The 22,309-nt window shown below is 32.8% G+C and overlaps 1 protein-coding gene across 4 annotated transcripts in view; it reads left to right on the top strand.

The window, feature by feature from the left end:
* GPATCH2 (G-patch domain containing 2) overlaps positions 1-22,309 on the top strand; it is a 58,609-nt gene that overhangs the window by 6,488 nt on the left and 29,812 nt on the right. The window contains exons 2-6 of one of the 4 annotated variants that reach the window (XM_039340393.1): positions 1,132-1,845; positions 5,299-5,360; positions 8,639-8,821; positions 10,542-10,597; positions 12,620-14,619. In XM_039340393.1, coding sequence (XP_039196327.1) covers positions 1,132-1,845; positions 5,299-5,360; positions 8,639-8,821; positions 10,542-10,597; positions 12,620-12,799 — 1,195 coding nt within the window. In that variant the 3' untranslated portion in view covers positions 12,800-14,619. Of the gene's footprint in view, positions 1-1,131; positions 1,846-5,298; positions 5,361-8,638; positions 8,822-10,541; positions 10,622-12,619; positions 14,620-22,309 lie in introns of those variants that run through there. The other 3 variants (XM_039340392.1, XM_039340395.1, XM_039340394.1) reach the window with 3 other exon arrangements.

The following is a 22,309-nucleotide window of genomic DNA, read 5'->3' as shown; positions in this document are numbered from 1 at the left end:
TCTTTCATTATAATTAAGAATGTTATAACTATCCTGCAGCCCTATCTCATTTCTCTTTTGTTTTTTCTTGGATTATATCATTCAGAGGGTAAAATATAGACGTAATTGATTTTTGTGGTCTGAAAAGCACATTACTAGCTAGTTTAAATATTAGTCACAGTTTACGATTGCTGACAAAAAACATTTGTCCAGCCTAGCAACATGGATAACTGAGAACAAAACACCATTTAAAATATTTTAAATGGTGAAACTCTATGATTAAGGAAATACTAAATTGAGTGTAATTAGTCTCTCTATATATGGAATGACTATGTAAATATATGTTGTGGGGTTAAAATGAAAGGACATTTCCATGAAAATTGCTTTACAATCCTGGAAAAGCAGGATATAAATCAAACAAATAAATTAATTGTTTTATAAATTAGTAATAACAAATGTATAAATTATCTTTTTTATATAATCTCTTAGAATAAAGTAAAACTAAACTAAACTATTCTGTTCTCTGTCTTTGTGTTTTGAATGTCTTTCTAATTTTCACTTTAAGATCGGAAATGAAATTATAGCATACAAAGTTTTGTTTCTTAATTAATCATTGTGCTAAACTGGTACCTTACCACTTAAATCTATTTAATAGCTCTATTAACTGTTATGGTTTTGTTAAGTTTAAGTTTTATGTGAAGGAAACATGAAGCATCAGAAAAAATATTCTGTGATATTTTATTCTGGAGACATTTTTTTTCTCTTGTTATCTATAACTACTTACTGAATCCTTCCTTTTCCTAAATATACTTCCCAACAAACGTGGATGTCTGTCTATCTCTTGTTCTTGAAAAAGGAAAAATAGGACAAGTAAATTCTGCAAAGTTTTCACAATTTATAATGCTTTATTATATTTTTTCCCCCGAGACTCAGACAAAGGCAAGATAGTGTTTTGCTCTTGTAGGGCTTTGCATAAGAATAAAAGGCCTGATTTGGGGATAGGTTTTTTTTTATTATTTCTGTTTTACTTACTTTCCGATAGGTAAGTGATTAGAGCAAAAAAAGCTTAGAGGGTAGTTCTTTCTAAAACAGTCACTATAACAAGATATTAATTAACTAGAAATGGCTTTTTTTTTTTTTTGCTATTTACAGGCATTTTAGTAAAACTATGGAGGAGCTAGTTCACGATCTAGTCTCTGCACTGGAAGAAAGTTCAGAGCAAGCAAGAGGTGGCTTTGCAGATACGGGTGATCATTCTCGCAGCATCTCATGTCTTCTAAAACGCCAGGCTCGAAAGAGAAGGGGAAGGAAAAGACGTTCGTTTAATTCACATCATCCCTGGGAGACTGGACATTGTTTAAGTGAAGGTTCTGATTCCAGCCTTGAAGAGCCAAACAAGGATTATAGAGAGAACTATGCTGCTAATAAGAAAGACCACAGTGATTCTGATGACCAAGTGTTGGTTGCAAAACGCAGACCAAATTCAAATTTAAATAACCTAAGAGGCAAAAGACCTCTGTGGCATGAACCTGATCTAGCTGTTGACAATGTAGGTAATAGGACTCTGCGTAGACGTCGAAAGGTGAAACGAATGGCAATTGATCTACCTTCTGAAGTAACAAACAAAATTACGTTGCCCCAACAAGGCAATATTAAGGACCAGGAAATGGACAATGACAACAAATCTTGCTCCCATCAAGAACTATCAAAGAGTAAAGTTAAAAAAAGAAAGCTTGCAGCAAATAGGCAAGGCCCAGACATTTTGGATGAAGGCGTGGTCATAGAGAATGATGAAATCAATCCTGTGAACAAGGATAAAATGGAGTATGAAGAGCAAAAAGGCTCAGATGAAAACATGAGCGACAGGTTGTTTTCAGTTTTTCTTTTAATTATAAAATTTAGATTATTGTGGTGCTGTCCTTATGTTAAAGTATTATATTTTGCTTTAGAATTCTGTAGTATACTGCCAAAGTTGAACTATTTTTTAAAAAATTAAAGTCTTTTTGCCATTCTGCATTAAATCTTTCACCACAAAAAGTACAAGGGTAAAATTCCTGTGCAATGCTATTCTATTTGGCCTAATTTGTAAGTTACAGGGGTCGGTGGTACTTATTGTCAAACAAGTATGCAGAGGATTTCAGTAAAATAAATTTAGCCGCCTTGGTTTTTTTTTCCTGTGACTCATTTTTTTTACTTCCTGTTAAAATGGGAAGTAAGGGCAACTATTGCAAATTTTAATTAAAAGTTTTAAATGTATAAAGTTGGCAGAATACAATTGTTTATTTCCTTTTAAATACTTCATTGTAGATGTTTACATTTCTTTTAAACTCACAGTCCTGGATACTTTTATCCACTCCCAACTATGTCATGTTTAAAAAAGAATTTACCAAGCATTAGAAAATATTGCAATAAAATATATTCTGTTTTTCACCATCACTACCACAACTGTTCTTGTGAGATGCATCACAGTGTTTTTCAAACCAGAATTCCACTTGTTCTATGCTGATAGCAAATTCTAAATTAACAAGGGTATTTTTATATATTTGATTCCCCTTTTCTCTCTATGTATTTGATAGCTCAGGGTTTATATTTAAATAACCAGCTATATGGCTCAGCCTTTTTATTGATGAATTTCCATCTTTATCATAGGAAGAGCCAAGTTGGCAAGAAGCCTGCTTTCTAAGGCTCTTTACTGGAATATCAGTAAGCTAATGATTTCAGGATAAGGATGAAAAGTAAATATTGTGGTGGCTCTCTCTATATTAATAGTAATCTGAAGAACTGCAGAGCTAAAGAATATAGGATTGTAAAGGAAGTAAAAGCCATGGTGGCACAGTGATTAGAATGCAGTACTGCAGGCTAACTTTATCCACAGCCAGGAGTTCGATCCTGACCAGCTCAAGGTTGACTCGGCCTTCCATTCTTCCAAGATCAGTAAAATGAGGACACAAATTGTGAGGGGCAACATGTTGACATTTATAAACTGTAATATAAATCATATTTTTTCCAGTATGATTTATATTACACTATCTCTATGTTGTTGCTAATGTTTTTCCCTTTTAGTACAATGACTTTCATCCTACAATAGTTATTTACTGAAACATTTGCCTCCTCTTCCCTTTAGCATAGGAAAAAAGACATTTAACAACTCATAACAAGTTAGAAATAGGGTGCAGTTCACAGGTGTAGCATGTGCTTGGCAAGCCATTTCAATCCCTGACTACTTAAATAGTGGTTGGAAAAAAAGATCTGTCTGAAACCTTGAAAACCACAGTAAATCAATCTCTGCACTAACAGAGGTAAATAGATCAATAGGTAGACTGGTTGTAAGCAATTTTCAGTATATCCTAACTTTTGTATACAATAAAATTGCCAACTTAAAAGAATCATTGGAAGAATTTTGAAAGGACTTCCTTAAAATCTTAATTAAAAAACCTCCATAAGCATTTATAAAGGACATTTCTAATTTGATGTTTTCGTGGCAAAATTGTTCCTGTTCTGCTTTTGAGAAGAGCTCTCCTAGATAAGACATACATGCACTGAAATATTAAAAAGAATTTTTAACATATATAAAAATCAAAGATACTACTTATGGACATTATAAATTAGCACCAAAAGAGAAAACCAAGAGCTGCTGTGGAAGATGCAGTCATGTGACTGCACAATTATACAGTTACTAAGCTAACTGGCATTGTGAAGCTTTTGATAGTTTTAAGTCCAATCCTTATTATTGCAGTCAGCATTGCAGTTCAGTTCTGGCTAGATACGATGAATGGAAGATTACTGAATCCCTACTAGATATGATCAGAATTCTTTCCTGGTTATAATTGTCACTTACTTACCTGCAGACGTAGACTATGCTAATTTCTAATTTACAATTAAGGAAACCCTTTGTGGAGAGGTGAATGTTACTGAACACAGGTGAATTTTTAGGATTATTAACGACAATTTCCAAATCTTTACCAGAATTGATGAAAGTCACAGCATTTCTTTTTCAATTTGGGTACGTGAGGTAATTAAGCATCCAGTTATGTATAATACAGTTTTAAAAGTTTAAAAACACACTTTAAAGAAAACCAAATAATCAAATTGCTAAAATCTATGAAATAACCCAGTTCACAGATATAATTTAAAAAAAAAAATATGGACAGCAAAGTTAAGAACTTTAAAAAGTTAAAATGTAGGATTATATTGTATTAAATTACTGGATACAGTATCAACATATTGATGAAGTAAAGTTATTCTCTTTAGGACTTATAAATAGATGGGAATTAATCTCAGCTGAACAGAACTGAAAATTCAGTGCAAATGTTAAAGGCTCCCATTTGTTGGTCATAATTACATTTCAAATAACAAGCGTATTTCAAATTGTTGTGCGATTTTAATTTTTTATTTCTTTTAGAAAAATAAGAATTATTTGTTTGAAACAGTCATTCATCGACAGTGATATTTTGATAAGTTTTAAAACTCAGGACTACTTACTGCAGAATATTTGAAATGTTTGGACATTGATTGCATTCTGGGTCCTGATGCTGTTTTACACTATTAAATGTTCATAATATTAAATCTGAATTTGTACATTTGTACAAAATTTTCTACATTTTTTACTGACACATGTAAAGCATTTGGATAATGAATATAAAAATATGGTATGAGAAACAGAAATTAGAAAGTAGCAGAAAGCTGGATTGTATTTTGTTTTTTGTTAATATTGATTTTTTCTTGTATTTCTCAAGAGACCTTTTACTTTGATTTAAAAGACAGCATTCTATAAAAGGTCTTCTTTTTAAATTAAATAATAGAATTGCAATGAACATTTATGAGGTAGGTCCATAATATTTCCAAATGTTAAGAATAGTTATTCTGACGTGGGATACTTATTTTTCATGTAACAAAAACCTGAAATAGTTTTACTCAGATTCCCTCCTTTTTTCCCTTTTTCTTCCTTTTTTTTTAAATGAGCAATGATTTTAGGATCAAGCTGAATAGCACAATATAAGAAAGGAACAGTGAGCATTTGATGGAAGCAGATAATAAAATGCATCAATTGTGTCAGCACCTCTTTGCAGTCACATCTGGCTTACTGTCAGAGTCCCATTAGATTCCTGTGGTTTTATGTGCCAAAAATAATATGTTCTGTAGTTAATGGAACAGTGATATTTGCAGTTTGATCTTTCTTTTTTAAAAAATAATATCCTATTTTCTTTTAGATTTTGTTAAGGCTTAAGTTTCATCTGAGTGCAATCTTGCCTGTTTAAAATTTTATGACTGAAGATATCAATTGTATTTCTGATCTTTTCTTTTTCCCTATTGTCACAGTGAATCCAGCAGCCTCAGCAGTAGTGATGCTGGTTTGTTTACCAATGATGAGGGAAGACAAGGTACTGAAACATTTTAAAGAAATGTATCCAGTTAAGTTTTTGTATACTACATAAGCAGATAATCAGTATCCTAGTTTAACTAAAAACATTGTATAGAAAATCCAGTGTGTTGGGGTTTGTATGTGTTTTTTGCTCCATTTTTGTTTTAAACATGAAATTATTTCCAGAGTTTGAGCATTCATCCTGTTCCTATAAAATAAACATAGAATTCTTTCTGATAAAATTTTATATGAAGCCTAAAACATCACAGTGTAAAATATTTTGATTGATTTGGTATTACTAGACTACAGACATAATTTTCTAATTCCTGATATTATTTATTGTGGTCTTATAAACAAGTGGTTTAAATGTCAGAGTTGTCCTGGCAATGATCTATTACTAAAATATTATTAGCTGCTGAAATTTGGGTAACAGAATTGGCAAGTGTTCCAATATCTCGGGCTGCCACAAAGAAGAGGGAGTCAAGCTATTTTCCAAGGCACCTGAAGGCAGGATGAGAAGCAACGGATGGAAACTGATTAGGAGAGAAGCAACCTAGAACTAAGGAGAAACTTCCTGACAGTTAGAACAATTAACCAATGGAACAACCTGCCTCCAGAAGTGGTGAATGCTCCAACACTGGAAGTTTTTAAGAAGAGACTAGACAGCCATTTGTCTGAAATGGTATAGGGTTCCTGCCAGAGCAGGGAGTTGGACTCGATGACCTCCAAGGTCCCTTCCAACTTTATTATTATTACCGTATATTCCAGCATATAAGGCGACCCGGTGTATAAGACAACCCCCGACTTTGACGCCAAGTCGCATGCCTAGAAAGACGTCTTATACGCCAGAAACTACCATTATTTCCGGCGTATAAGACGACTCGCGTATAAGACGATCCCCGACTTCGGCGCTGATTTCAACGCTCTCAAAAGTCATCTTATATGCCGGAAAGTACGGTATTATTATTATTATTATTATTATTGTGTTTTAGTATTATAATTTCATTAAGTATACGTTAGTCCAATTGTTTTCTTCTACTTCATCACAACTTAATTTAAAGAGACCTACACATTTTAAATTATTTATTGTTTCATGGTCCCAAAGAATTAATTTAATTTAATTCCTACTCAAAGATAATACATTTAAGACTGTGTTACAGTAAATAGGTAATTCAGTATTTAGTTGTGATCAATGAATATTAAATATTCATTCTCTGACTGATATATGGTGGGGTTCACTTGTGTTCTTTTCACACTGAACTATTTAAGATGGTATTTCTCTCTCTCTGGTTGATCAAGAATACTTCTCTACCAGTGAATAACTATTACAAATTGTAAAGCACAGGGAAAAGAAACATTGAATGCATTGGCAGAAAGTTTATTACTGACTTACTGTGATATGTGTGTATAGTTACTTATATTTTAGGATTACTGTTGTTTCTTCACAATGTTTTGTGAGGTACCAGGAAAATTTGTCTAGCTAGTTAGCAACTAGCTAGGTGCCAGGCTGGATGAGGTGCACAGCCTGTACCTTATCTGGGCACAGACCTTCTAATGTTAGGGCTGTGGCCCCCTGGCATCAGTATATATTATTTAATTAGCAGAAACAGTGAAAGCAGTCAGATACAATTTTACTCAATTCTGCCTCACTGCCATTTTGTACATTAAAGCTTTCAAAACAAATTCAGGAGAATGTGGCTGGCAATAATGCAGGCAAAAACTGGAAGTGACAAAAATGACATCCTTTCTTCTTCTGGGGAGAAAACTACATTGCGCAGTTCTAACTTTTGGGTTATCTGACTCTCCATTGTGTTGGAGTCCAAAAATGCCTGAATTGTTGTATCATCTCTTTTATATGAAGGGTAACTTTTACAGTTTAATTTTTCACCTTGTTTGTGTTCACTGAGAAGAAGTGAAGAACCTTTTTTAAAAAAATAAATAAAGCAAACAAAAGATAAAAGCAAATCTGGATATAAATCTCGAAAAAGAGATTTTGATCAAGCTACATCTGAGTCATTAAGTGCTTTCTCAGATGTACTCGGGCAGACTATGGGATGACTTCTTTTGAGAGGATGAGTAACTTCAAATGTTCCCCTATTGCTATTGAAAGACGGAAAGCTACAATCTTTATTATATGTCCAATCCAGGTCTTAATTCCTCTTGGTGATTCTGAAAACTTTCAGCCAAGCTAAAACAAATCCTTGCTTCAAGTGAATACTGTTCCAGGATGGCATTATCCACCCTTTTTATCAGTTTATCCCTCTAGCCATTGGCCCTACATGGAAAATGAAGCCTAGCCTAAAGGACACTCTAACAAAGATGTAAACATTTCAGATAATTTTGTGAAGGGCGTACTTGAGATTTTCTTCTGAATTTTTAACTTCTATGAACCATTATCCTGGATGCTCAATATTTCTGTGAAGCTGTCATCTTTCATTTGAAAACAACTTTTTCAAAGTTTCTTAATTAAACTTAATAAAATTAAGTTTATTTGGTCACACCTGTTTATGATTGTTTTCTCCTTTTATGTACCACACAAATCATAAAATTAAGCTAATTATATATCATAATCTGCAAACAACTGATTCTACAAATTTATACTTTTTTAATTCCCTAGATGGGATTATAGTTCATTTTATTAATGTTGAAACCACACTAAGTTAAATAGAATTCTTGCTGTTATCATTAAAATATTAGGTTTTTAAATTATTTCTCAGATCTACAAAAAGAATTTTATTCCCTTTGAATCTCATGCTAGTAAATGAGAAATCCCAATTAGAATTCTGCTGCCAAAGAAAATACGATATAGGCAGTCCTCGACTTATGACCACAATTGAGCCCAAAATTTCTGTTGCTAAGCGAGATATTTGTTAAGTGAGTTTTGCCCCATTTTTCTTGTCACAGTTGTTAAGTGAATCGCTTCAGTTGTTAAGTTAGTAATGTGGTTGTTAAATGAGTCTGGCTTTCCCATTAACCTTGCTTATCAGAAGGTTGCAAAAGATTATCATATGATTTTGGGACACTGTATCCGTCATAAATATGAATCAGTTGCCAACTGTCTGAATTCTGATCATATGATTATAGGGGTACTGCAACAGTCATAAGTTTGAAAAATGGTCATAGGTCACTTTTTTCAGTGATGTAACTTTGAATGGTCACTAAATGAATTGTGGTAAGTCGAGGACTATCTGTATAGAAGAGAAAGAAGAAATAAATCTTATTACAGTTAAACATTGGGGGGGGGGGTAACAAACATCAATATATCTTTTTGAAAAACATGTGAAATGTTTCTTATAGGAGATGATGAGCAAAGTGACTGGTTCCATGAAAGTGAACCTGGAGGTGCCTGTGGCATTACTGGAATTATTCCTTGGTGGGAAAAGGAAGATTCAACAGGACTGGAGAAAGAAATGCCTGACCCCATCTTTGAAAGTATTTTAACAGGCAGCTTCCCACTTATGTCACATTCAGGCAGGAGAGGTCAGTAACTTTTAAAAGACTGTTTTGAAATTAGAGTTATATTAAATTGAACATTGTTAATAGAATCCGAAGTCTGCAATCAGCTTACCTCTTTTTGATCCCAGTCTAAAGTTTCCTTTGTTGTATATTGTAAAAATATTTGGATCCCAACTGGGGTTGGGGTTTCATTGTCAAAAGTTCAGGAATTTATGGAACAGAAAAGGACATGGTTTGGACTGATTGTGTCCTCCCTTACAACTCTGTATCCTGCCTCTAATACTTTCCTAGATGTTATTCAATATTCTAGATTTCAGCTTTTCCTCTATCCCTATCTCATTGTGTTGTCTGGTAAAAGCTAGCTTTTTGCTTTTTAAAGTTATTGATACATACATAAGTAGTAACTGGGAAAAAGCCAGAATTAGTTTTCCGTTTTGAAACAACAATGTCATGTGTTTACATTCTGAAGTAATAATTGAAGCCATCTTCCAAGAAGGTAGCAGTGCTGCTCTGTTACAGCAAATATGCCACCTGATAAAATAAAGTATGGTCCACAGTGAAATTAATTTTCAATGCGCTATGAGATTCTTTGATATTTTGTGCCAATTCATCCTGGTTTCAGGATGATCTAATACTAAGAAAATGCACAGTTTCTCTTCCAGACCATTGTGTAATTCAAAACCCTTCATTTTAAAAGAGCATAAAGTTTGAGGCAGTTCTGTTTCAAGTTTGTAACTGAGCTTGAAACATTTCTCAGTGATAGGCTGTTTTACACTTGAAACAGCTATTTTGCAATTGAAGCGAGGCACTTCAAACTTGAAATGGAATATTTAAAATTTGAAAGAGTTTGAGTGAGAAATCCCTAGTTATTATCCGAAAGATCTTCATTTATTCGTTTTAAAATTATTAAAAAAAAATAAAGACTCCAGAAGATGGTAGAGGACAGGAAGACCTGGAGGAACGTTTTTCATGGGGTCGCGATGGGTCGGACACGACTTCGCAATTAACAACAACAACAAATAGTACCATCCGTTACAAATACACTATTTCAGGTTTTTTTCCTTTTATAACTTTTTTGAAAGATTGCAGTCCAGTAAATAATCTAATTGTGCCTTGTCTGGTTATTCATCTCTTGGAAGATGATAGGACTACCTTTAAGAGAGTGATTTATAAATGTATATAATTATCAAGTTTCCAATGTTGGCATGATTCCAACACTGATAGGATTAAGTATTTAATAGTATAAGTAAATTTCACATAACATGTATATGTTGATCCATGCCTGATAATGCAACATGTTAAAATTGGAGTAGAGGTTTGCCATATTTTATTTTCAGATAAATGTAAATAAAGAAAAGTTTATATTTGTCATCATATAGGATGCCAATATAGTTATGTAGCAGGGAAATGTAATTGAATATGTTTCATGCAATTCTATATAACTAATTTATACTCATAATCATAGAATTTAGGAAAGCATGTGCAATATGCAGGATGAAAGTCCAACTGCTTAACCTGTCATTGGCAATGCCTACAATAAGAAGATTATTGTCTTCTCTAGATAATAATTGCACATTTTCTTTTATGTCTTTGTATTACTGATACATCACAAAGGATAATAAATGTTAAACCAAAAGAAAATTTTAAACTATTTTAGATGAGGAAAAAAGTCTTAATTTTCTTAGATTATCCCTTTATAAGTGTACATTACTATATATTAATCAAACTGTAATTTTATTTCTAGATTTCCAGACAAGGCTTAGTCATCTTCATGGAATGCCAGCAAGAAACATCAAAAAGGTAACAGGAAACACAACTGCAATGGTGAGCTGGTTCTCATAATTTATTGTAAGCCACATTTTCTTATTAAATTAAACCATGTGCCAGTATCAACTGTCTGTGTAAACAATTATATAAAACAATTACCTTATCTTTTCACCAGGCAACTAGACTTTCTTGTTTTTCTTTTGAAGACATTTCGCTTCTCATTCTTATTGGATGAGAAGTGAAATGTCTTCAAAGAAAACAAAGTTCACTTGCCTAGTGAAAAAGCACCTTTAAGATAACTATGACCTGGATGACTGAGAATCTTCATAGATCTTACAGTAACATTTCAATCTCCCATCATTTCTAATAGTTGACTCTTTTTTCAGAACTGTACAAATGGTACACAAAGTAGAGATATATTAAATGATGATCTGATTAAATGATGATCTGATTAAATGATAATGTGATAGAGAAGATTTATTTATTCAGTATATGGTTAACAAATGTCTCAAACTTCTGTCCCTTATATTTGTAATTCTATAGTTATAGATGACCTGCTTATCTCTTAATTCTAGAAAATCCACGTATCTTTTACTCTGAGATGTTTAAGGTTTGATCACTAGAATGCAATGTACCGAATTCTATAGACAGATTTGGAGAAACCTAATTTAAATCATCTTTATTATCCAGAACAAAATCATTTTTTGTTCTGGAAATTAAAAATTATCTTGCTGTACGATAGATATCCTGTTGAAAACAGAAAAAAAAGCTTGAACCTATCAAGTTTATTTGAAATGATAGGCTAATATTAATATATTCTGGATTTTTACATATATGTGCTTGATAAAAATGACATTGTGCTAGTATAAAAAAGTCTATTTGTGAAAACTAGTTTGGCTAACTAAATGAAATTTTAGATTTCATTGTGCAAGAGTAGCAGTTCTGAGTTAAATCTACTTTAAGACCTTGGCCTGTGAACTTTGCCTTTAGAGGTAATGAATCAGATGAATGGTGTCTAGTTGCTGGTTAGAGATCTCCATATTTTTATTTTTGGTTCACTGCTTGCTTGAGCAAATCTGGGATTTGTAGCCCATTTTCTAGGCTTATTGCAATCTCATTCTGGTATTTTATAGATGCTATTACAACTGATAGATTAAGTTCATGGTATTGATGATACATGACTTAACCAAACCAAAAATTGCATTTCTCCTCTAAATTGTAAAAAAAGGTGATTAAGTTTCAACTGACAGAAATATGTCGTGTACATACACACACACACACACACACATTGTTTGTGTATATGTAAATAAATGGGAAGAGTCAAGATTTGTTTTCTGATATAAGATTTTGATAGCTGAAATATTATCTTTTTCCTGGAAAATACATGCTACAATGTATATATTTATATGATGTATACAAATATTAGATATATTAAATAATTTTCAGAAAACTGGAAAATTTATGCTTTTTTACACAACATTTTGTATAATAAATTACTATGTTCACTTTAGAAATATAACACTGATGTGAGTATTCTGATTTCTTTGTAAATTTGATAGGAAAAGTATTTTTATGGATAATTTTTATTCTGATAAAAAATTCCATCTCTCTTCCCGTATGTATTAAGCTTGCCTTATGTTATTATTAATATGTACATTGCTGCTTCATGCAGATTAAAGGATAAAGAATAACTTCAGTATAGCTGATTTCCTACATTACAAATGGCCTATACTTCCTACAATCTATTCCAGACACACCCAATAGATTTGCCTTGAAAATTTGACCTGTCACAACAGAAGACATAAAGTTATTAGTTATCAGTGAAGAAAGTTCAAAAGCAATCTTAAAAATGCTGAAAACCAATAACAAAAGGAGGAATCTAATGCCTGTGACATCTGGTAATGCTGAACAAGAAGTAATTACTGCTATTAGACTGTTACACTGAAAGCAAAAGTGCTTTTAGAAAGATTAATTCCCTGAGCTAAATAGGATACTGCAAATGCAACTCTTTGAACGGAATTGAGCTGATAACCTGTTCTTTCACTTTTAACACAGATGACTTTGCAAAACCTGTACAAGAACAGTTGCTCAGTGTCTATGAAAAGGAGAAAGAGTGGGGAGGAGGAGAAAAGGACATACTTTCTGATGAGCTTTCATTTGACTAAAAGGCCAAATCATAAACTACTACATCACAATGCACACAGAGACCTGACCAAACACTTCTGTTCAGCTTGATTAAATCATATTATGTAATAGATTACGTATTATGTAATACAACGTTCCCCAACCTTTCTGGGTTGGTGGCCTGACACAGGGGGAGGGGGGAAGAGAGGATGGTTTTGTGTGAGGAGCAGGTTTCATTTGCATGAACGACGGCCATTAACTATTTCTACTGTGTGAATCTGCTTCTCAGCTTCTGCTATCTGTACTGTGAAGACAGAACTTCTGAAAATTTTGTTAAATTATTGTAAGGATTATTTGTATGTATGTATGTATGTATGTATGTATGTATGTATGTATGTATATTTCTCCTCTAAATTGTAAAAAAGGTGATTAAGTTTCAACTGATAGAAATAGGCCGTGTACATACATACATACATACATACAGTCTTTGGTTATTCGGATTTTCTCCCGTGTCAAATTGGAAGTGTCTTGGCGACGTTTCGACGAAGTCCCATTCGTCATCTTCAGGCTGGTGTTTTCGGCTTCTTGCTTCTAGGAGCAATGTGTGATCATAGCTGTTTCTTCCTTTTAACTGCTAGTTGGGGTATATTATACTGTGAATCTCTACTTTGCCTAATAGAAAATTACCTGTTAGAAAATATTGTAAGCCATAAAATGAACATATGTGTAGGCTTGTGTCTTTATTAGAAGAAAAGATGAAAAGTTTTGAGAATATTTTTTGATAATGAAAGATGCAAAAGAAACTAGGACGTTCCTGGGAAGGACAAATGAAACTCAGGAGAGGCAGAGAAGGGAAATAAACGCTCAAGAATATTGAGAGAAAGTTTGTGACTGTGGAACAGGAGATATGAATCAGTCTCTCAGTCTGAAGACAGTCCACAGCGGCCTGAATAAACTAGCCAATTTCAGAAAACAGTCCGGCCTCCATGGCTGAAAGAAGCCCAATAATCACACTGGAGAAATGTATCATGGTCCTTAATGCCCTGCTGAGAGAAACTGAGGTTGCATTACAGGTAGTCCTTCTGTTGCAACCATTTGTTTAGCAGCCCTTCAAAGTTACAAGAGCACTGAAAAAAATAACTTATGACCTGTCCTTGCATTTATGACCATCATAGCGTCCCCATAGTCATATAAAAATTTGGTTGCTTGGCAATTGGCATGTATTTATGACAGTTACAGTGTCACTTGATCCCCATTTGCAACCTTCTCAGTCAGTTTGCGACAAGCAAAATTAATCAGGGAAGTGGATTTGGTTAATATTTATATGAGTCACTTAACAAAATGGCACAAGTTATAAAATTGGGCATGACTTATTTAAAAACCACCTTGCTTAATCAAATTAAATTCTGGCCCCAGTTGTGGCCATAAGTGGAGAATTATCTTTTGCAAGTAGTTCTCAACTTATTTAATATGTTACTTAATATATTTCAAGAGGTATGTTGTTCTCCAAATGTTCATATGCAGGTTTTTTCAAATTCATTGATAACTTCCTAATAATTAATTTAGGGATGAATAATACCAGAAAGACCTTGATGGAAGTCCAGAAAATATGACTCTTAGGCAAGAAAATGAAGAGATAAGAAGTATAATTTATATTTTCCTAATTTTTCTAGTTGTGGATCATGTTGAAAAAAGAGAAAATTGTTTCTTACATGGAATATTAAAAGAAAGGAAAGCTGTTTCATACACAGAAGCCAGTTCACATGCACAGTTAGCTTTTTTTATTCATCATGTGTCTTTGTAGTGTAATCTCATTGTACCTATTGAAGATTATATACACACAGACACATTTGTTTATTAGTATTTGTATGTGTTTGTGTAGTTATTAGTCTGCATTGTGATTTTTTTTTAAATTTCTGGTATGTTAATAAATAGATAGATATACATATATATGACTTTCAATTCTTAAGCGTAGGAATATAATTTAAAGCTATACTTTTTAATAATGTCTTTCTTTAAAAAGGATTTTATTTGAGCTGTTATTGGTTATGCTAAAACTACAATTTTAAGAAATCAGAAACTCTTTTGGGTTTGATGGATTTCTACTCTTTAAAAAGAAACAAAACACTAAATATTTCTAATCCTGCATTATTTACCGCATGAATGGGTAAAATACTACTTTAAGTCTCATAAAATTTAGAGGAAGAAATCTGCCAACTGTAGCAGGAATTAGATTTAGGAAGAGAGGTACAGAGTCAAAATATTACTACAGAATTAAATGTCAAAAATCTTCCTTAATAGTAGATATATAGTTCACAGTGTCTGGTTATGATTAATACATTTAATCTAAATCACTGAAAGTTGCTCTCTCCTTTTCCATAAAATACAATGAGACACAAATCAGTTTTACTATAGGTGGATAACAATTGGAAAATAATGCATCTTCCTACCCAATAAATTGTCAGTTATACCTTTTAAATAAATCAATTCATCTTTTCAAAATTTATTGCAATTTCTAATAATAAATCTTCTTAAATGTTTATTCATTTTCTGCCTGATACATTTGCACCACTTTTCCTATAGTCTAGTGTTGTTGGGTTTTTTTCCCTTTTGATTCATTGTAAATTAGAAATCTATTCTGAATCCATTTGCTACTTAAAAGTTAAAATCTATAACCAAACCGCTTCTCTTTTTTGTCCTTTACACATTTTAATACCCTTGAACTTTGATTCAGCCCAATAAGATGTTCAGAAGACTTGAAAGTGTTAGAGAGTGTTAGAGAGTAAAGCAACCAGTTTAAAGATGATTATTATAGATTTTATTTGCATACATTAGTTAACTCAATAAATTAAACCAAATGTAAGATAGTTGAATATGAACAAGAATAAATGTTGGACTGTACAGGTAGTCCCTAACTTAACGACATTTGTTCAGCAACCATTCAGTGTTATGATGTTGCTGAACAAATGGATTTCTCACTTGTGCCTGACATGATGGCTGTTGCAGTACTTCCATGGTCACATGATCAAAATTCAAGCCTGTCCATACTTATGATCGCAAGGACATCTCAAGTCCCCCCATTTATGCCCTTTTGGGGTCTTGCAATCCATCCCATATTTGCTGCTGCCCCCCATTGTCTATAGTTGATCTTTCCCATCCTCCTCCTCCTGCTGGTGACCTGGGATCCAGATACTGGGTGGGGTTGCACCCCTGGGATGTAATCAGGGAGGGCAAGGAGATCGTAACTGAGACTATTGGAACTGCCATTGCTAAATGGTGCAGTCACATGATATTTTACCTAATATTTTCAATGCTAAGTGATGGAAATTCCAGGCCCAATTGTGGTTAAGGTCTACCAAGATTTTTTTTATCCCTAAAATAAAATAGCAAACATTTCTATAATGTCATACCATACAATGCCACAAATGCATATTGTCTATTTTTAGATATCATTCCAATTTCCACCTTTTGCTTTTAAAAAAAATACCCTAAACTATCTTAGAGGGAATAATATTAAATGGTGATTTCTATAAAAATACTGAATTTTCCAACAACCAAACTATTAATTGCTCAAATAATTTTTCAGTAATTTGCCATTATGTAAAAGAATCTCCTCCCCTCAAAGAAGTGGATCAGGAGGCTTTGCTTACAGTCATACTTGTCCTCATGTCCTCTCATCTGGATTAGTGCAACGCATGCTACTTGGGACTGCCCTTGAAAAGAATTCAGAACCTTTAACTGTTGCAAAATGAGGCTGTATAGGTAGTAAGTTATATTGGATGTTCGACTCATATAACATGACTACTGCATGAGCTGCATTAGTTGCCAGTGCATTAAAGGTCCCATCAGCTAAGGATTGTTGATTGGTGAGGACTAGAAGATGTTCCTTCTCTGCCATAGCCCTTGTCTACTAGAACGTTCTCCCTTCAGAAACCAGGATGACCCTGACACAGCTGGTCTTTTGTAAAGCTATGAAGACCTGTTTTCATGCCCAGATGTGTTAAGGGCAATAATTTTACTCAGCATACATATATTTATTCTGTATTGTTTTGTATTATATTTCTATAATAAATGCCATCCAGAACTATAATTTGAAATAGAAAAGTACCTTGCATTATGTAAGGACTATCTGAACTTATTTTACTGCACACATTGATCCAGCCACATTTAAAAATTACTTGATACATCTTTCAGATTCAGTATTTGGCTTTGTATTTAATTACTACATAATTGCAATTATGCAATTGTAATTACATGTAATTACAATAAATGTAATACCTCATCTTATTTTGTTTATACCGTAACATCAAAATGTTGATAAACTATGGGCTATTATAAAACATTGAAATGACAACAAAGGAAAAATGGCATAATAAATACAGTAGATAAAATTGAAGCTGTGATATACTATTATCAGTAAATCTGATAAGAGCTGAAAACATATTGGGTGCTGAAATGATTAATTTGAGATAAAGAAATCATTTGCATGGAAGCATTAGAATTCATTAATTTCACTAATTACATAGTGAAGAAAGCATCTGTTTTCTTCACTAAAGAGCAGACATTAATTATGGGTCTTACCTGTTCATCTAAAAATAGTGACAATATGTTCAGTTCTTCTCTCTAAATTGTTGATTTTCATGGAAAGTCTTGCCATTATGGAACTGTCAAGACCTCATTAATAAGATAATTTTCAAATAAAATTATGTTAACCAAAGCATCAAGCTATTGATAGTTTTTCAAGAGATGTTTTAGATTAAAACACTCACATATTAATTAACAAAAATCTGTTAATTAAACAATCTGTTTTTCTAATTATTTTAGAATTGTGGAAACATGATTTATACACATCCAGGAATTTGAGAAAAAGAAATGCTTTGCGGGATATATGTTAGGATTAAACACCCATGACTGATAATGAGGGCAGAAGGAGATTTTTTAAGTGTAATCCACATGCTACATTTACTGTACGTATCAACTACTTCCTAAATGTAGGATGAGATCCTGCTTATTTGCAGACTCAGAATGTTCATTGGAAAACAGAACAGAATTGTCTGTTAAGCTTGTTAGTACAAATAATGATGTATGAACTGAATATGCATAATTAAGGTACGTTTATTCAGCTTTTATGTCCCGACAAGTTGGAAGAGTCACATGGTTATTTTACCAGCCAAGCAAAATACACTTAGGTAATAGAAATTGTCCAAAATTAGTAAAAGTCAAGAAATTTAGACAAAATTGGATAGACATTTCAGAAGTAAGCCTTTTTTGTATGAAATACATAGATCATCTAGATCTTCTTTATATGCTTTTATGACATATTGCTGTATTATCGTTAAATTGATAGAACCATTGTGCTAAATTAATCATATTGGACAAAACCTGACCGTACTAGCTAGCAGTTCAGAGAAATTCTATTGGCATTAGCCTAATTAAATGTAAACTCACAATGTTTCTTGATTACTCCAGAAAAATGTTGAGGGAGCTGAAGCGTCCACAGCTTGTCAAAAGAAAGATTTTATGATCTCATTTAAACTCTTTGTTTTATCTGAAAAGATCTGTCTTGACATGTCCATCAGGGTGGAAATGATCATTGAAATCTTTAATGGTCTGCCCCTTGGCAAAATGCCTGACATATAATCACTTGAAGCCTATTTAAAGTGTTTTGGATATTTTTTAAATCACAAATGTATTGAAAGAAAAAAATATTAAGGAAAAGATAACTCTTATTCAGGTTATCTGATCTTTCTTCTTATTAGATACAGTGATGGTCCACTGCTAAATATAAACCAAATAAAGGGATGTTATTGCTTCCAAGTTTTTTCAGTAATCAAAACCTTTGGCCTGATAGTCACTGTTATCACAACAGTCACTATGATCATGTTTAATATAAAATTGCTGAAACATTTTGGAGGTAACAGCTAAAAATAAAGGCATTTGCTTACTACTTAAGGAATATGAATTACTTGGGATGTCTTATAGCCTTGGTTTCTAGATATTTTTCAAGCAATACCCAGAATTATTGACCATCACCTATGAAGCTGTAATTTGCTTTGTGCCTTAGGTTCATGGAATATGCAAAAATCATTAACAACATTGAAATATGCTAGGATAAGATCCCAACAGTTATAATAAATCTTCTATATTTTTTCATATTCATATTATTTCATTTCACTGGATATAATTGTACATGTTAACTGGAAAAGAATTCCAAAAACAGATAGAACCCAAAACTGCAAAAGTCAACAATTACGGAGATCAAGAATTTTTTAAAAAATAAATTTGTAGTGCAAGGAATGCCCTGTAATACTGTATCTTGATATTAAATTGCAAAATGCATACATTTTTTTATTATTTGTACTAAATATATAGATTTTCTGCTACAGTTTGAGTATTTTTAAATGAAAATATATCACTCATTCTGAATGTATTGATTTGCACATCTTTGTGCCAGTATTAAGCGAAAGGACTTTACAGTAAGTTAAAAAGATTTGGCAAGGCAGATTTCATTGTGTGGGTTAATTTAAATTTATATTTGTACCATACTTCTTACTAATATATTAAACATTTTCACTTTTTACCTTGCATTCTTAGTAAGTATTAAAGTTTTGAAATGTCCTCCAATCCTCACAGATATAATTCTCTTTAATATTTGTAATGAACATGCTGCCTCATTAAATAATCAGCTATATATGTTAGCTGTTTTAAACAAAATAATTTATGGGTCAGATAATTGTAAAACTAGCATCTTTGGATAATGCAGAATTAATTTTATCATTTTCTCTGTCTTATTTTTTGTGTGAAGTATTGAATACTTCCTTTCTGAAACCTACTCCAAATAGTATTGCTATTTAGAATCCACATAGTCCTTGACTTACAACCACCATGGAGCCCAAAATTTCTGTTGTTAAGTGAGATATTTGTTAAATGAGTTTTGGCTCATTTTATTCCCTTTCTTGCCACAATTGTTAAGTGAATCACTTGTTATATTAGCAACATGGTTGTTCAGTGAATCTGGCTTCCCCATTAACGTTGCTTATCAGAAGGTCACAAAAGTTGATCACATGACCCCGGGATACTGCTACCATCATAAATATGAACCAGTTGCCAAACATCTGAATTTTGATCACATGATCATGGGGATGCTGCAAAACTATAATTATAAAAAACGGTCATAAGTCATTTTTTTCAGGACCATTGTAACTTTGAATGGTCACTAAATTAACTGTTGTAGGTCGAAGACTTATTGTATTCTGCTTTCCTGAGAGCAAAAGCTCACATACATTCCTCCATGTGAAGGTACGATTTCCATTGACTTTGGGATAATATTGACTAAAATTATGTCAATGAGTCTGCCCTTCACAAATTAAGCTCCTTGCTTTTTTAAGTCTTTTACTTTAAACCAGAATTCCTTGTTACATTCACATTGGAATCTCTGGCATATTGTCAGCCAATAGACTAGATAATACCAGTCACATCCATGATTCAGATGTAGCACGAATCTCTGGCTTAATACAAATCATGATCATGGCCAAAATCAGTTTTCCACAGGATAAGAGAAGGGCTTGAGGGACAAGCACTAGGTGCAGCTTTCTTTCCTTAAGTTTATGAATGCCAAACTTATTGCATGATAACATGAGCATCCATAGTGAGACAATGTCATTGTGGCTGTAAGTCAAGTTCCTACATGAGCAGACTCATTTTTATGATTGTTGTAAAGTGAATCATGTGGTCATTAAGCAAATCACTTATTGTAAGTCCAAATCCAGCTTATTTCATGTCCTTTTTTTGCCAAAAAATGACAAAATAGTCAGAAAATGACTGTGGGATGCTACAACTGTTACATGCTGAAATCACGTAACCACGGGAGTGATGTAACAGTTCGGTTGTAAGCAATTTTTTCTGAGGCCATCATAATGGTTGGTAAGCAACTGGACATAAGTCAGGGACTACCTGTAATCATTCTACAATATTTGTAAAATTCTAATCCTTTAGAATGGAGGCATCCTTGGATTTTTCAGCAGCTGAGGAAAAAATAGCACATGTACCTACCTTGCTGAATTAAAATCTAAAACATTTGTATAATTGAACTGCTTTCCTTTTGTCCTTACATATGGATCATCAGCCTTGACTAGATGTCTATGAATGCTAAAGCCAGAGAGCTACTAAAGTTGGGGTGCCCATAGTCTTGATCCAAACTATGCTATGTAATTAATGTAGATTTATGTACATAGCAGCTGTATTTGAAGGGTATTGAAGCTCTGTTATATCCAAAAGAAAATGGACATTAATTAATATGAAAGTATTCTTTATAAACACTTGGGGATAAAAGTGTTTTCAATTATCTGAATTTAGAATCATGATTCTTCTGTGAGCTATATTTTAGAGACTGCTGTGCTGAATCACAACGACAGGCTACTGAATTCAGAATATTTTTGAGGCTATATCTTCTACTTCACTCCTGTTAGACATTTTTGCAAGTCAGAGTGGATCTGCTTCAGCCCTGTTCCTAGCTTTGATCATACTAAAAAAATGAAATAATATATATGTTTTAAATAAAGACAAATAGTCATTCCGTCATTCTTACTGTTAATACAGGGAGAGTATCTGTCTACACAGGAAACTAGTCAGTACTAGTGACTCACAAATAGCAGGCATTCTTCTCTGAAAATGAAACTTTTATTGGATAGTCTTGAGCATGTCAATACTTTTCAGATTTTGTTCTCATCAGGAAAATGATTGTCTTTTCCCTCATAGCATAAAAATTAAATACTCTGCAAAATGAAAGTGTCATTTAGTTTATTAATCTGAGGAAGAACATCTTTCCATCAAACAGGCTTATTGTCATTTAATTGGGAGTTTATTGAATCAACAGCAAGATGCCTTGCACGGTTGAATAAGAAGTGTTTATTCATTGAATAACTGAAAGAGTGCCACAAAGTTTATTTCAAATGTTATCATTCCTGACATTTTCATTGTATAAAGTATGTAGCAGACCTTGTAAAATCTGTTTGGCTTGTTTGAAAATTAATCCTAAAATACTATTGTATGAATGTTCAGATAGTAATTGCTACTGTTTCTCTTGGTTAATCAAGAATGTACATAGTATGAAGCAAATATCATTGATATTCTCTCACCCTTAAAAGTCACATAGCTTGGGTAGCCAAGTGAGGCCAGTGAGTGTACATTAATACATAAAGTAAATATGAAATTTGCCTAGGTTCTCAAAATAGAAAAATAGGTTCTATGTCATGCTAGATAATGTTAACCAGAGTACGCTACAATCAGTCAAAAGAACATAAGATCTCTTTTAGGAATTGCAATGCTTCAGTATATCAAACCAATGAGAAAAAAAGATTAAGGTGTGTAGAAATATATTGAACCAATTTTATGTTACTATTAGAAAAGGATTTTTAAAAATGAAGTGTAAGTGGTTTTTGAAAAAATCCTTCTTGCTTGCCAGAATAAAATCTTACCAGGGATTCATTCAGCCTTTCTTTCTGCCAATAATATGTTATAGAAAACATGGGTGGGACTATAAAATATATGCAACTTTCTGATATTTGCATTAGTTTATGTTGAAGTCAATGCAACTTTATTTGAAAGATACAAGATGTTATA

Source organism: Crotalus tigris, unplaced genomic scaffold, assembly GCF_016545835.1.
Source record: "Crotalus tigris isolate CLP2741 ecotype Arizona unplaced genomic scaffold, ASM1654583v1 scf7180000017744.3724543626:3957646, whole genome shotgun sequence".
Taxonomy (NCBI): Eukaryota; Metazoa; Chordata; class Lepidosauria; order Squamata; family Viperidae; genus Crotalus; species Crotalus tigris.
The sequence above is the reverse complement of the archived record's forward strand: the minus strand, read 5'-3'. Positions and strand labels throughout refer to the sequence as shown.